Source organism: Botryllus schlosseri, chromosome 6 (genome assembly GCF_051294905.1).
Source record: "Botryllus schlosseri isolate E-star chromosome 6, Bs_hap1, whole genome shotgun sequence".
Taxonomy (NCBI): domain Eukaryota; kingdom Metazoa; phylum Chordata; class Ascidiacea; order Stolidobranchia; family Styelidae; genus Botryllus; species Botryllus schlosseri.
Genome location: NC_137241.1, coordinates 29,177,694 through 29,194,049, shown reverse-complemented (window position 1 = coordinate 29,194,049; position 16,356 = coordinate 29,177,694). Strand labels below are relative to the sequence as shown.

The window sequence follows — 16,356 nt, the reverse complement described above, 5'->3', positions numbered from 1 at the left end:
CACTAGCAATTACCATTTCCATGAGCTCAAGTAAAGATTTTGGCAGAGAAAGGCCAGTCGTTTGATATTGTGAATAATATTGGATCACTGCAAACCTGACTGTAACTCATCATAATATCATCTGGATTTCCGTTGGAATTCATAATGATAATCCATCCCGTAGCTAGTTTAATACCTTTGTCAGAGAGTTCTGGCAAGTCTTTGAAATCCCATTAGCGCAGCAATGGTTCAAGATCAACTGGTTGCTGCATAATATTAGGAACAGATGTGTCCTTGCTTTCATCGAAGCCGTTGAAGAGAAGTTCATAGACAATTCCAGGAGGAATGCCGAACCATTTCTCAGCAACGTCAGTAACTTGCGAGGCAATATAATTTAAATAGATATAGCACTTATACACTATAAATGTGTAAGCCGTGCACCTGATGGATTAAATTACTAATAATAATGATAACAACAACAACACTGAGATCCACCCTGTATATGACAGAGTTCTGGATTAGTATTTCCCGACTATAGTAGGGCTATTACAGCCTTAGATAGGGACAGTGCAACTATTTGCAGGCATTTCCAATATTTGATGGCTTTCTGCAAAACATATACATAGAATATAGTAGGTCAACGTCAAATGCTACATCTGATCACACCAATCAATCGAAACTTTCTGAACTAGAAATCGTCAAAGTTTACATATCAGTTCCACTGCGGTCGTTGCCCCGAATATTTCAATGACTTTTTTTTACCTCGGAATCAAAAGCGCACAAGTAGGGGAGATGTGGTACCGATGAAAGACTGGGATCTAAAATAGGCTACTTGAAAAATTATCTGTGATAATCCCATGATTACAGTACGCGACTTTGTCTACAATGGCATGCTGGCATAATCTTTCCTCGCATGCAAAGAACTTCGACCTGTGTGAGTTATGGGGTCTGTGACAAATGATTTGCGTTTTAGGGGGGGTCAAAGTAAATTTGGATCGACATATACATTTTTCTACATCACCTTCCACACTAAAAAACACGAAATAATTTTTGATGTGAATTATAGGGCTAGGCTAGTATCAGGGTATTGAATGGCACATATTTTTTTAATCGATACCATCCTCGAGGGGACTATTTTTAATTCAATTACAATATTTATAGGGTGGGGGACCTATGGTACCATATAGCCAAATCAAGCAAAATAGTTGGACCAACTAATCACTTAACAACAGTAACACGCTTACTTATACAGAGGCTGTAAATCATAGTTACCTGTGGTGTTTTATCGTTATTACGAGGTAAGATAAGATGCCCCAGACACGATTTGAAGTAACAATAACACATACCGAACATCCAGACGTCATGTCTAAGTTGCGACAGAGTTCAAAAATACCCCGGACAAAATGTTCTAGTGCAACACAGTCCATCTATCTGTGGGTTATAGTTATCTATGATGCATCACCTAATTTACCAGTATAAAGGCAGGACGGCTTTTACAGCCACCACATCGTGATCTCACTGCATGTTGGAAAAACAGGTTTAGTTTCGGGCAGCTGTAGCCAAAATTGCAGACGCTACCAGATTTGACATCGACTGAACATTTATGGAATCGTGAAATGAATCGGTTTTATGATAATATCCAATGAGCACTGAGCAGGCCAAACTAACACCTGCAAATTACTAAAAATAGCTGGCATCCAGTGTTTTGTTTTCCTAATATTTACTCATTATTTAGGCTACACCTTGCAGCGATAATTTAATGCTCTGTATTTTCTCTAGTGCGATGATTTCCCGTAGTTGTGTAGATTACGCATAATTCGGAAGTCTGTAGATCATTTCATAAACGGTCGATAATGCCGGATCTTGCGCACACTTGCGCATTTATAAAAGTAGTTGCTTTCTTAAAGCTCATTGTTTATACCTTGTCATTGTCACGTCAATTCGATGATGTCAGTTTTATCGAATGAGCTTCGTAATTTCTTAGTTGCGTAGAAAATGCAGTTCGTAAATCATTTCCGTGCATTGAATAAACGGTGAACTAAACCCAATGACGGCAATGAACAAACACCACTTGAGATTCGTACTAAATTGGTGAACGGAACACGGAACTCAGAAAGGCATTTGTGTCTGTGGCTCAGTTGAAGTCAGTCGTATCATCTTCTGCAACTATACGTTCACCTGCCCGCGACTTATCTTATTACGATCAGTAGGATATATATACACCGTCAGGACAGCTGATATCGAATCTCAGATCACTGATATCGATCCCAGAATTATGTTGCCAAGCACCGCACACAGCAAATGCGCGTGCAGTGCATAGATGCAAAATATTGATATAATGTGAGAAAGTAGGGAGTATCTAGATATCTCCGGAAGGTAACATTGTAGATACGTTGTAGGCTAAAGCGCCCATTCGTATCGACAGCAGACACGGGGTAATCGCGATTAGTAATCGTAATCGATTACGACGATTACAGCATTTTCAAGTAATCGTAATCGCAATCGATTACATTCGAAAAAATCCCGAAGTAATCGTAATCGTAATCGACTACTTCCCATATTTAATCGATTTTTTTGGTGAAAGAACGATTACTTTTTATTTGTACAAGGACAGTGACATAAACTGAACACTGGTGAACAAGGAATAGGTATTATACTAGTTATTGAGAGCACAAACGTCGGATTTTCTTATGCCACTGCTCATTATTACGTCAGAGGTAGCCTATTAGCTTTGCTCGTTTTTGCGTAAGAAGAGTCCACACATAGTAAATAGATATTCGATGTACAATAGTGTGATTGTAAGAAAACCCATCGTGCTGTATATCGGGTTATCAATACATTTCAGACTCCACTACCTCGCAACAGGATAATTAATCACCTCTCTGTCTAAGTTAAAATAGCAACTTTTGTATTGATGTTTGGTTCTGCTTAGTTAAACAATAGAATGTAATAGTTCTAATTCTATAGTTAAATGCAGTTTCAGTTTTGCTGCTTGGCGAGCAGTAGGCCTATATGGTACGAACCTACACCAGACAAAGGCTTGAAATTTTGTTCTCGTCAAATAAAACATTACGGTTTCCACAACAAAGCATTAAAATCAACAGCTGCTAATATATATATCATACCTGAGCCGTTGTTTTGCCGTTTTCGTAATGGCAGCTTGCATTACATTATCTGCATTAAATTGAAGGCAGAATTTTATGTTCACTTTCTCTTATTCTCATATTATTCTACTCAAAACGGGCGCAAATCACTATTTCACAATTCTTTACTGAACATTTGGACCTGCCGCTATAGCCATTGGCTTATATACCATGTTAGCGTGGGTTGTAGCTAAATAAGGTTCAAAACCACAAAAGTTTCCCCCACCCAAACATTGGTCTTGGGCCCCCATAGAGTAGTCAATTTTGAAGATGAAAATTTAATTTAATCAATAATATTGGTAATTGCATTATATTGCATTTTTAATCCTATCTCAGCGCCCGATGGCCGGATTTACCTGAAGAGCAGGGGCGCGTAATTGATTGTAGTGACCCAAACATAGCAGACTAAAAGAAAAACTTGCGTGAGACGCACTCACAAATTGTCATGTCGAATGCTCTGTGGGTGCCCGGGTGGCATTTGCATCGTGGGCTCAGATTGAAGGGAATGGACTGTTGATCTCGCCCACCCAGCGCGGCTATTGACAATGGACAAATACCCATGTTTCCGCCAATGTATTTCTTTAGTAGCACACTTCGTGGAGTTTCATGTTGGCCGAAACTGCATATGTCTTTTGATGTGTCGAGAATCGCTATTGACTGGCACCTAAATGCCTATTACTATGAATGATACATGCTTTATTTCTTGAGGGGGAGACGTATGCATTTCGAAATCAAGCTATCTAGAGACATTTAAATCGCAAAGCTCAAAGAGATTCCCAAGTTAATGAAATCTCTCGAAAATACTCTATAATTTATGTTGGTTTACAAAATACTTTTGAGTAGCCTACCCTCCAACCACGCTCCCCGCCCTATTGGGGAATTTGTGGTGTTGCAGTTATGGACCTAGAAAGAATGCAAAACGTTGTGTGCGATAAACCGTCCTCTATAAAATGGGCAATGTGTACATTATGACGTAACAAGGAAATGTCCCATCTTTTATAGAGACAGCTATTATATCATTAGGCCTATTCAGCGCAATCCATGTGTATTGTCTTCCAATATAACTACTACGATGCAAAATAAATGTAATCGTGAGTAATCGTGATTACTTTTCCAATGTAATCGTAATCGTAATCGACTACTTCCTGATTTTGCTGTAATCGTAATCGTAATCGCGTAATTCGTAAGTAATCGTAATCGCAATCGATTACATTCATGAAGTAATCACCCCATGTCTGATCGACAGGGACTCCATGAAACGGGATTGTGTGATACATGTAGCCGACTATAGATCGAGACGCCCGAGCATAGTTGTATCCAGACATGGAGTGATTACTTCATGAATGTAATCGATTGCGAGTACGATTACGATTACAGCAAAATCAGGGAGTAGTCGATAACGATTACAAGATTAGAAAAGTATAATCACAATTACTCACGATTACATTAATTTTGCTTCTTAGAACTAATCTTATAAGATATACTGGAAGGCAATATAAGGCACGGGTTTTACGAACCAATGCGCGGGCAACTTGAATGTTGATGACCTTTTTTTAGTCATCCCATAGGAGCGAACCGAATTAGGTAACATTTAAAACAAGACTTCTACAACTACGCTTTAAAATTGATAACAATTATGTCTCGAAAATTATGTGTGCAACTGTGCATTCATGTCCTGGTCGCGCGATGCGCGAAATATTTTCAAGAGTATAATGGATGAGTTCAATCAATGAATATGTTACTTGCATATATTGGGGGTCGTCTCTATATGCCACTGGGATCAATTGGCAAGGACAGGATTATTCGGCGTTTGGACACAATATCGAAGGTTTCAGTGAACATGCCTCCATCATTTTGTGCAATTATTTCATTGCCGACGATCTCAGTGCAAGCGCACATGCGAAGTCGCATGTTGGACGACACGTTATCTGCTAATTGCGAATAGCTAGACCCAATTCTGTAAATTACGCGTATTTATAATTTTCATGATGGGGCTCCAATACTAAATGTAAGAAATCGAGTGACAATAAATCATGCGAAGTGCTAAGAAAAATGTCTGGTCAAATATATATGCTACGAAATATTCTACTTTATGGTCATATACGAATCTATTCGATAAATGTGGCTGGCCCCTGGTTACGCCAATGCGTCGAAACTGATGTTTTAGTTATCATCAAATTTCGCGGTCAGCTAATCAAAGTTTGGTTGGCCTTGTCATATTACCTGATGTTATAACTAATTTCGAGAATTACCTCGCAGGCCATATTTGGCCCTCGGGCCACTGGTTGGCCACCCCTGATCTAAGGATTGCGATGAAGAGGCCTTATGATATAACAACTTTCCTTACAGATGATACGTCATTTGCTTGTTACGTCAAAATTTGCCCATTGACCAACTTGGGGGCCATTTATGGTATCCATGATCAATAACCACGCTGGGTTGGCGTGACGAATAGTCCTGTCCTTCCGATACAATACAAGTACCACCCGGGGCACCCACAGAGGAATGAGGACATGGCAATTTGTTGTGCGTCACACGGAAGTCTTTCTTTTAGTCTGCTGGGTGACTGCAATAACTTTTGATTATATAGCAGACGGGAGGTAACGAATTAAAAACATACAATAAGGTAGTTATAACAACATACAAGAAGTTATAATTATGCATTCTTGAAGAAATATTTTTGAAGAAATTCAGTCATTAACTTGAAAGTTTACCACCCTATAGGGGCCCAAGACCAACGTTTGGAGTGAGGGGACGGATTGCTGTTTGTTTTTTCTGATTCTAGCTACAATCCTCGCTATAGCATGGTGTATAAACGGAAGGCTATGGCGCCAGGTTGAAATGTCGGGTAAAGAATAGCGACTATGGAGCCCGTTTCAAGTAGAGTCATATCAGAATAAGATAAAGTGAACATAAAATTCTGTTTTCCACTTAATACAGATACTGCAAGCTGCCGTTAGGAGAAACGGCAAAGAACGGCTCGGTTGTCATATAAATCAGTGGTGCAACCTTTTTCGGTGCCAGGGTCAAATTTAGAATTTCAGAGTACGGTCGGGGCCGCACGAACACCAGGTCAATGAAACGGGCCCAAAATAGTCATCAAAATATGAAAATTGGCATTGTTCCGGTCAATCGCTCGACGCCATTTGCCATTGTTATGGTGATTGTGTTGTTGCGTTCCCATTGTTCAGAACAATCGACCTTTGGTGGCTATTTCGGACTAGTTTTATTGCCCTGGCAAGATTTCAAATTATTCGGGTGCTTGGGTCGCGAGCTATAGGACTATATGCAGGACTTAACCAAGTCATAAGGCTCCGAGTCACCAGTTAATCTTTTTTTATAGTTCAGACTCGAGTCAAGTCGATTCATTCTCAATTCACCACCGAGTCAAGTCCGAGTCCAAGTCATGGAGCAGAGAGTCGAGTCCGAGTCATGGTATTATGACTCGAGTCCGAGTCCAAGTCATTCTGTTGACTGCTCCGTTTCAAGTTAAAGTCTTGTTTAACCCACTTTTTATAACTCTTTTTGGTGATATCGAATGGTTCGCATTTATAATAGACTGATCTTCCTCACTTTTAGCAGTTTTTGGTCTCATTTTCAAGTACCAGTACCAATAGACGAAATGCCAATGGGTTGGTTACTTTAGGATTCTTCGAAATTACAATGAAATGTCGGTCTTGGCCGTCTGAGTCTCGAGTCATATGACTTGGTTCGAGTCATGCCCAACGACTCGAGTCTAAGTCGAGTCAATATACACAGATAGACTCGAGTCGAGTCATTTCCGTATTTTGAGAAAATGACTCGAGTTAAGTCGAGTCATCAGAAAATCGTGACTCGAGTCATTACAACCTTGACTATATGCTGCTTCTTGCCGGCTAAGCAGTACCCATTTCGGCGTGTTCAACCGTGAGTCACGTGTTGCACATCTATCCGTAGAGTATAGTCATCAATACCTATTTCTATTTCTATACCTATATCTAGCTACTGCACGTTCAACTAAAAAGTTAGAGCACATTGCATTGACACAGCAGTGACGTAACGTAAGCAGTCAACTCTACAACTTCCCTACAATCATAATTAAAAACTCCAGACTCCAAGCCAAGCAAGAGTATTTCATAAATATAAATTCTATTTTTCGTCATAAATCAATTTCCTAATATGTTTTGGTGGCCGCAAGAAGGCTAGCTGGGGCCGCATGCTGCCCTCGGGGCCACGGTTGGGAATCACTGATATAAATCAACAGCTAATGATTTTTATTGCTTCGTTGTGGAAAAAGTAATGTTTCATTTGACGAGCATAAAATTTCCAATCTTTGTCCGGTGTATGTACGTACGTACATAGGCGACAGGCGTACTGCTCGCCAAGCAGCGACGGTCAAACTACGTTTTACTAAGCATAACCAAACAGCAATACACAAGTTACTATTTGAAACTAGGCAGAGTGGTGATCATCATCCTGCTGCGAGGTATTGGCGTCTGGAGTGTGTTGATAACCTGATATACAGCATGGTGGCTGTTCCTACAATCACACTACAATGTACAGTACATCGAATATCTATTTATGTGTGGAATGTGGATACTTCTTACGCAATGACACGCAAAGCTAATACTTCTGACATAATAATGAGGACTGGCGTTTGAAAATCACACGTTTGGGCTGTCACTAACATATGTCATAATATATCTCCCTTGTTCACGAATGTTCAGTTTATGTCATAGTACGTTTGCAAATGAAGAGTAATCGTTCTTTCACAAAGAAATCGATTTGATATGCGAAGTATAGTCGATTACTTCGATTACTTCGGATTTTTTTTCGTTTGTAATCGATTGCAATTACGATTACCTGGAAATGCTGTATTCGTCGTAATCGATTACGATTACTGATCGCGATTACCCCATGTATCATGTAACCATGCACTACGAGAGACCATGGGTGCACTTGGTTCAATCCGCATATATAGATACCGCGTTCTAATTTGATTTATATTTATTTTTGAACGTTAGTTTGTAATTTAATCTGCCCACCACCATCAATCTTATTGATTCCAGTCGGATACGCGTCGTCACGACAAGCTATGATATTGAATATCGAATTGCTTCTGCAATGACGCTCAAGACTTGGATTATTTTGCTGTTCGGATTCGCAATCTACCGTCGTTCGTCAGGTACAAAAACAAATAATTTGTGTTCCAACTTGAATCGGGTTACATTTTCTCTTTTCCAGCGAAATTCTGCGTGGTAAAATACGTCAACGGCAAATGGATCTCGAAAGGCGGCTGTGGGGTTGGTAGCCTATACGAATAGATTGACGTCAGCACTGAAGGTTTCTATTATGCGTACTTTTCATAAAGGGCCCGGGAAGGATGTCGGAGATGCAGAAGGAACTGCAACGCAAAATTGAAGATGAGAGGAAGAAATGCGTTACAGGCGAGGAATGGACTGTGAGTAGCATTTCAAATCATTCTTTTACAACGCCACTTGCTTTATGATGAACAAAACTTCAAAATACGGTTTGAACAACCGTTTTAAAGGCACTAAGAAGTCAGAGAATATGATTTCTGACATTGCCGAAAGTGTTATTGCTCGCTGAACTCCGTTGCAGGTGTTCCAGCGACGAATAAACGGCGACGTGGACTTCTACCGAGGTTGGAATGATTACAAGAAAGGATTTGGTGATAGTGATGGAGATTTGTGGCTCGGTATGAAGATTTTGAATTTGATTCCTTCGTGTTGTAGGATTTCGTCGATCTTATCATGGCTATGACCTTTGCAATAATGCTTATTCCGGCAAATTAGCTTGATTCAAAACCAACGCCTTCTAAAATTCCGTATCGTTTGTCTCCAGGGCTCGAGGAATTGCATGAAAGGACAAAGGAATGTGATATGGAATTGGAAATCAACATGATCACAAAAGACGAAGGAAATCACTGGGTGGCGAAATACAGGCAAGTATGCAGCAACGGTTTTCGTGATATAGTAGCCTATCTGCTTCGGAAACATGCTGTGGTTCACAAACAACCACTCAACTAAACGGCTCTCATCTCCAGCTCCTTCCGCATCGGGCCCGTTTCCGACAACTACAGACTGCACGTATCCGGATACTCCGGGAATGCAACCATAGATTATCTCGCATATCACAACAATCACCAATTCTCAACGAAAGACGCGGATCACGATGCTTGGTCGTCAGTGAATTGCGCTTCTCTCGCCGAAGGAGCCTGGTGGTATAACAACTGCTACCGCAGCAACCTGAACGGAAACTTCCACAAAACAGGCTACGCGGGAATTGCGTTGTCCGACGGCTCCTCCTACACCAACCTGCGTTTCACGGAGATGAAGTTGCGGGAAAGATTGTGAAATTGACCTTTTGTTTGTCTATGACGTCACACTTCGAAAGTGAGTGTGACGTCACGCCGACGTGTGGACGCATCGGCTAAAACTCTCGCGGTGATCGGTATGTGCAAAAGATTGTAGGTCCCGGTGTTTTTGAGCCGTTTTCACGAATATTAGGGCAAGACAGAAGTTTTAAACAGTGTTTTAAATAAAAGCCTTTAAAAAAAATTGTGTTTTTTAAGTTGTAAAATTGTGCCATAATGGTGTAGCGTAATTGTGTAATTGTGTACGATAAGTAATAAAAAAGATTGATAAGTCGGACAGGCAATACTCTTCCAAACAGACTTATACAAAGCTCTATAGCAGCGGTTCTCAACCTGGGGTCCGCGGACCCCTGGGGGTCCGTGAAGCATTTTCAGGGGGTCCGCGAAGCCTTAAAATATTTGATAACCTTATTTGTATTTTTTTAATTCGGAAAATCGCGAGGAAGTTTCGCTTCATTACTAGTAAAACTCGGAGCTCAAATCAACAGACTGGCCGTCTGAGATGAAATTTCCTGCTGTGCAGAAAATTTTAATTGCTAAATTGTCCACTGATACAAACATTTTGCTGCTCAGAAATTTTTGTTGGGGATTGTGGGAAAGAAAAGTTAGTTGAGTAAGGTCAATAACGGCGACTTCGAAATGCTTACAGCAATCCATTTTCTCCTGTTTGTTTGTTTGTTTTGAGGTATTCATGGTGTTTGTCGACTACTATGGTCATTTACGCCAGGCCGATATTCTTCGTTTTTATTCCGTAACAGCCCACTTATAGCACGGGCCACTTCTACGCTTTTGTAAGAAACCGCTTACGCGGATTAGTGGTCGAGAAGGAGCCTAAGTAAACCTCCAACACTTCCACCTCCAACACTGTGATAGACAACGATTTTTTTCCAAATAATTTCAAGATTAGCTGCTAGATAAAAAAGATTGTTTGTTCCTTTTGGTGCCATATTTGTTGCGATCATACCCAAATGTGTCGTCGGACGCGTTCCGCGTTATTATTTCATTTGCTGCCATCTATATTTGTGAAAATGGATTTTCGGCGCTCGTTCATGTCAAATCGAAGGCGCGGATTTCAAGACACGACAACTTATTTCAGGAAATGCAGTTGCAGAATTCGCTTTGAAATAATAGAAGTCAACCTAATTTCTACATGAATAATATGATCTTATTTTCAAGAAAAGGATTTTTGTTGATGTTTATCACTGAGGCTATTAGTTATCATTTGCACACGACAGATGACGATTGCACGAGCTAAATTTGACGTAAAACTTTGTGGGGGTCTGCGGGGACCGTGACGGTCCGAAAGGGGTCCGCGAAGACAAAAAGGTTAAGAACCACTGCTCTATAGTTTGGAGAAATGGCACCAAGCCAAAAAGTGCCAAAATTAATTAAAAATAAATATTAGATTTCGTATTGGGTCAGATCTGTCGTGATCTATTCGAAAGTCATTTAAAATGTTTGACTTGCTCTTGCGAGGTCGAGGCAGATTTTCCTCCTATTCGTTTTTCTCTTCGAACACCCATCTCTTGAATATAGGCTACTTTTCTTTGGTATGCCGCGCGGACACTCCATATTCTTGGTAATGATAATGATTGCGCGCAACTAAACTATGAGGGCATAAACCGGTATTATTACAGAGCAATAGGCATAGTTTAGATGCAATAGAGGTCGTGTAGTCTTTCGTCCGCTCTTGATAATGTCCGTTCTTGGTATAATGACGTTCTCGGTTGGAATGTAACCAACTCGGGGTTCTTTCAGTGTGATGGCTCATTCAACTGTAAACATTGTTTTATATTGTCTATTGTGGTATTGTCGTATTGAAGTAATAAAATGTGAAGAAAATCGTATACTTCAATCCAGGTATGCGGAGTGGTTTCACTGCCAGACCAGACTTCAATTGGTATTTTCGTTAGCAGTGCGACACCAGCTTTCGATTCAGACCAGTTTTATTAAATTTGAGGGCTCGGGTCAGGGTTGTAATCAAGTCACAAGACTCCGAGTCACAAGTCAATCTCACTTTTATAGTTTTGACTCGAGTCATTTTGAATTTACCATGGAGTCAAGTCCGTGTCCAAGTCAGCGAGCAGAGGGTCGAGTCCGAGTCATGGTATTATGACTCGAGTCGAGTCCAAGTCATTGTATTGACTGACCAGTTTCCAGTTAAAGTCTTGCTAAATCCACTTTTTATAACTCTGTTTGGTGATATCGAATGGTTCGCATTTATAATATACTAATTTTCCTCATTTTTAGCAGTTTCTGGTCGCATTTTCAAGTATACCAGTACCAATAGGCGAAATATCAACAGTGTGGTTACTTTACTCTTCTTCGAAATTACAATGAAATGTCGGTCTTGGCCGTCTGAGTCTCGAGTCATATGACTTGGTTCGAGTCATGCGCAATGACTCGAGTCCAACTCGAGTCAATACACATATTGACTTGAGTCGAGTTGAGTCATTTCCGTATTTTGAGAAAATGACTCGAGTCAAGTCGAGTCATCATAAAATCGTGACTCGAGTCATTACAACCCTGGTGTTTCGTTATTGAGAGTGAGCTATATGTATAATCCAAACACGATGGAGGGAAGTAAAACCCCAACTACGAGCCACCCAGACATTGCTTGATAGATTGTCGTGTTTGGGGAATTACGGCGAGCACCTGCCAATGATTTTGCACGCGAGACATAAATATAGCAATACCGTAGAAATCTGAAACCATGATTGCGGGCACACGGCGTGTATACACAGGACTACTCTCCATCAGTTTAATCCCTACTCGATGCCAACTGACGAATTGGTATCAGAACATATTTACTGATTTACTGATATTCCTATTCGCGTGACAGAAACGAAGGGTGAACTCAGTACCAGTATCAGTTTAAGGACAACAAGAAACTACGTCCTTTTCTTTTTAATAATAATTTTACCATTTCAAAACACCACAACAATGTGATACAACGAACAAATGTGAAGGTGTCGAAACGACTTGGAGTCATCTTTCAAATCGGACACCTGGGCCGGGGCGATGTAAATAAGAGAGACTTTTACACTAGTTGTAATAAGTGATAACATAGTGATGAAAATGAATAACGAGTGCGTCGATAGGCGAGGTTGGTTCGTCAAATCGAGGTCCGGTAATCTTGATGCTGACTAGTGACTAATATTCCGCGAAGAAAAACAAATCATAATTGTCGATTACTCCATGATTATTGTTACAAATCCATCCCGTAGAAATTACACATTGCAATAATCGATCGTAATATCTACAAAAGGGACTAATCACTCAGAAAATTCGCCTCAATCAACCTCCTCCAGCTTAATAGCAATCTGCAACAGCCTGACTTCTGACTTGTGATGCTCACGTCACATCGTCAGATTTTTTTGTGTTTCGAGCAGAAGCACGTGGGCCGCGAAATGTTTTCAAAGCGAGACTACGACTGCAGAAGGCTGAAAGGCTGGTCTTTTGTTCCTCCCGAAAACCTACTTACAGAAGTTAGGCTTTCGGAAATTTAACTTTCTAGAAGCGTAGGTAGGGTGCTCTACTGTATCCTTTAACAGGATAAAAATTTAGAGCGGAAATGAAGCCAAGGAATACACCTAACTGCTAGACGCTGCTATAACACCACAGTGGGTTCGATCTTTGAGCTATAGGGCAAAGTGGAATGGAATATATAGTGGTTAAAAACGTGTATGGCAAAGGTCGTAATTGTAGCATAGCAATTTTCGGCTACGCTTCGCCGTAAATTGCTATGATTGCAGTGTCATTTCGCCAGCAAGTACTAAGTAGGTATGCGCCTTTTCAGACGATTCGTACTTACGACGAACTTGGATTTGTTTCCTCGAAATCACTCGGCCATAATAGAGGGTCGCGTGCCAGACTTTCAAAACATCAACACGAGAGAATAGGCGCGTGGGTAAATCTCGTGATACTACGTTCCAGTCCAGTTTTGTACGTTATGAATAGTCATTAGTCAACCAGTCTTTGCAGAGATGCGCAATACGAATTCTACGAATGTATACCGGGACACTTTCATTTGCGTCAACCGCGGATAAAGTGTGCGACTTTATTATACAGCTGTAACGGTATACGCTAGCTGCGAAAAAGTCAATATCTTGTATAGTATATTTTGTTTAAGTAGCTGTGTGTAGCATGCTTGTATTCTGTAGTCATCAAAATGGATCATATGCTCAGTCTTCATGAGAATAGCCTTGCACCAACACAGTTTTGCCCAAATTAGATTGGAATTAGAATTATGACTACACAGTCTAGGATTAGATGTCTGTACAGCAGGCTTGGCTCGTTTCGCACTATACACTTCTCCTGTAGCATTTTAAGGAAAACCAGAAATGAGCTTGGAATTATTTTAGAGCATAAAACACTTCACGAATTAGTTTCAAATTATAATATCGGCATTTCGCTCTAATTAGTATAATTAGACGGCTAGAAATATATAGTTGTCAAGTCTGTACCAACAGCGACCCTCGGAATATGGCTGAAAATTAACAGTGCGGCGATCTGCTGTAAGCTTCTAACTAAGCATATCATGTTTGCGTTGCTGCTGATTCTCGCTTCTTTGAGAACTCGTCACGGAAACATCTGGTACAAGTTGTTATTACGTCGTTTGTATGCGTGATAAGCAAGAATTAGAACTTATGTCCGAAATGCAATCATTTACTTTCTTGAAGGAAACGACACCTCAAGTTCAAATTAATAGTTTCAGCCACTTGAGATATCCCACGTCTATATTCCGGAGATATACGAACTAAAGTAGGCGGTTGAGGGCATTGGGAAAAACAGGGCTTTATTCTTATCTCGATCGAGTGTCGTATATCCCATTCACTGGACGCCACTTCTTCTAGTGTTGAGATGGAGCTGACTTGCTTGCATACAATCAAGGTCAAATCGTACTACCAGTTGAGTGTTTTTGAGAAAAGGGAGTCGTTCTTTTACAGAAGAAAAAGTTTGCTCAGTAATGGGTTTTTCTTTCTTGTGTGCGCAAGATCGCAGTTCATATCGAAACACGGAGAGCTAGAAAGCGGGTCTCAACGGAGAATTGAAAAACTATAGAGAATATTCAGGTTTTCTAAATTAGATTAGAATTAGTGTTATATAGCTACAAAGTTTTTATCAAAATAAGATTAGAAATAGAATTATAGTTACAGTTTTTACACAAATTGGACTGTAATTAGAATTAGAATCTGCAGAAACTGGTATATGGAATTATATTCCGAATTAGAACGTCCATATCAAATCAGGGTACGTCCTCATGAGCATAAAAGAGCTTCTTGAAAGATCAGAACTTCAATATACAATCGAATAGTATATTCAAATTGAAACGAACCCCAATATTTTCGGCAGACACTCGTCAGGAGTCATCGTCAACAACTAATAGAGATTTGGAAAGAAAATTTTAGTGATACGATTGTTGATATACAATGTTCTTTCAAATTCTCTACTGGTTGATGACGATTATCCGTGGCGAGTGTCAGCCGAAAATATTCGGGTTCATTGCAATATGAATATACTATTCAATTTCGGAAGCATAAGAATGACAAATGTCTGTACAGCGAGCTTGACTCGTTTCGCACTATATACAGTTCTGTTGTTGGATATTCAGGTAAAACAGATGTTAGATCAAAATTAAAATGACAGCATAGAAACGTTTCGCAACTTAGATTATAGTTAGATTTCGCTATACTTAGTCTAATTATACAATTATACTAATCTAGCAATCCAAGTCTGTCTCAATGGAATGTCATACTTTCGTGTTGAAGTTCCTCCTTGTTTTATTTGTCAAGAAAGGCTACTCGAGTACGAGCCGCTGTCACTAATCCGCTGTTATGATAACAAATACCTATTCGTTCGCCGTCCATGACTCACTCACCATGCTGGTGATAACTATAGTGAGATCACAATGCGAAACCCCTCGTTATCTGATGATTCATTTATGTACGGCAGATTCTTTCAACATGGCCGCAATAGTAATGCCAACTTGAAATCGATTGTCAATCGCGGAAGATTTGGCGGACAATATTTGCGTCGTTGTTGCATCGCTACACAGTTATTTCCAAATTAGAATCAATCATAATTATAACGACACAGTTTTTTCCGAACTAGATTAGAATTAGAATAACTGAATTCGCAAAAACTTGGACATTGATTAAGTTCCGTTTATATCAAATCCTAGTTCATTATTATGTGGAGAGAAGTGAAAATAACATGTATATCAACAATCGTATAACCAAATATGACTTGCAACGATATTTCTAACGGATTAAAATGTTGCAATGTTTTAGTCGCAGACTATCGAAATGAACACGGTTTTAGTTTTAACCTTACTGTCCGTTTGGGAAGTTCAATTTACTTTGGCCGTATCAAAAATTGATTGCTCTTTCGGGGAAAAAGGAGAACCCACGCGTTGCGGCTATCGGCCGGGATGGGACCGTATGATGAGAGCCAATTGGAAGGTTGCGGATGTATCCCGAGATAGAAAGATAAGTAAGTTAACAAATTACGCTTTGTCGCTATTTTTCGGTTAGGCGGTTCCTTTATTTATTGTTCTATCAACCACGTTGATTGCTGAGGGGGATGAAGAGAGTTTATGCAATAATCCATCCTCACGGAAAAGCACGATAGCAGCTTGGCATCGATAAACACGATTATCGGGCTTTTTCGAGCTTCGTCGTACGTAAAGCAAAGGCCAATAGAGTATCCGTCAGTGTAACGGTAATTTTATGTCAGTCGAGACCAGGGGTACTCAAATAACGGGCAGCGATGCAGGCCTTTTCAGCAGACTTGACAATTAGTAAATGTTCACATTGCTCAGCTTTTCCAAGCTATATTTAAATTATAATTATAGCT

At 40.1% G+C, this 16,356-nt stretch overlaps 2 protein-coding genes and 1 long non-coding RNA gene across 7 annotated transcripts in view; 2 read left to right on the top strand and 1 right to left on the bottom strand.

Moving 5' to 3' along the window:
• Positions 1-16,356, bottom strand: part of LOC145442037 (uncharacterized) — a 118,418-nt gene that overhangs the window by 3,014 nt on the left and 99,048 nt on the right. The window lies entirely within an intron of this gene.
• LOC145440116 (uncharacterized) lies at positions 8,042-9,170 on the top strand. The gene is made up of 5 exons (XM_080317705.1): positions 8,042-8,286; positions 8,346-8,404; positions 8,473-8,562; positions 8,724-8,820; positions 8,967-9,170. Exons 1-5 carry the CDS (start codon positions 8,226-8,228, stop codon positions 9,149-9,151), a joined length of 492 nt encoding a protein of 163 aa, XP_080173831.1. The 5' UTR covers positions 8,042-8,225; the 3' UTR covers positions 9,152-9,170.
• The window catches only part of LOC145442033 (uncharacterized), a 53,829-nt gene continuing 53,223 nt past the window's right edge, over positions 15,751-16,356 (top strand). For 2 of the 5 annotated variants that reach the window (XM_080320019.1, XM_080320022.1), the window contains exon 1: positions 15,752-15,993. In XM_080320019.1, coding sequence (XP_080176145.1) covers positions 15,807-15,993 — 187 coding nt within the window. In that variant the 5' untranslated portion in view covers positions 15,752-15,806. Of the gene's footprint in view, positions 15,994-16,356 lie in introns of all 5 variants that reach the window. The other 3 variants (XM_080320020.1, XM_080320018.1, XM_080320021.1) reach the window with 3 other exon arrangements.

Excerpts from the sequence above, each read along its gene's own strand:
- LOC145440116 (XM_080317705.1), top strand. The coding sequence starts at position 8,226 with ATGACGCTCAAGACTTGGATTATTTTGCTGTTCGGATTCGCAATCTAC. Across the intron at positions 8,405-8,472 it reads TCTCGAAAGGCGGCTGTGGG|GGCCCGGGAAGGATGTCGGA; the intron begins GTTGGTAGCCTA and ends CTTTTCATAAAG. Across the intron at positions 8,821-8,966 it reads TGATGGAGATTTGTGGCTCG|GGCTCGAGGAATTGCATGAA; the intron begins GTATGAAGATTT and ends GTTTGTCTCCAG.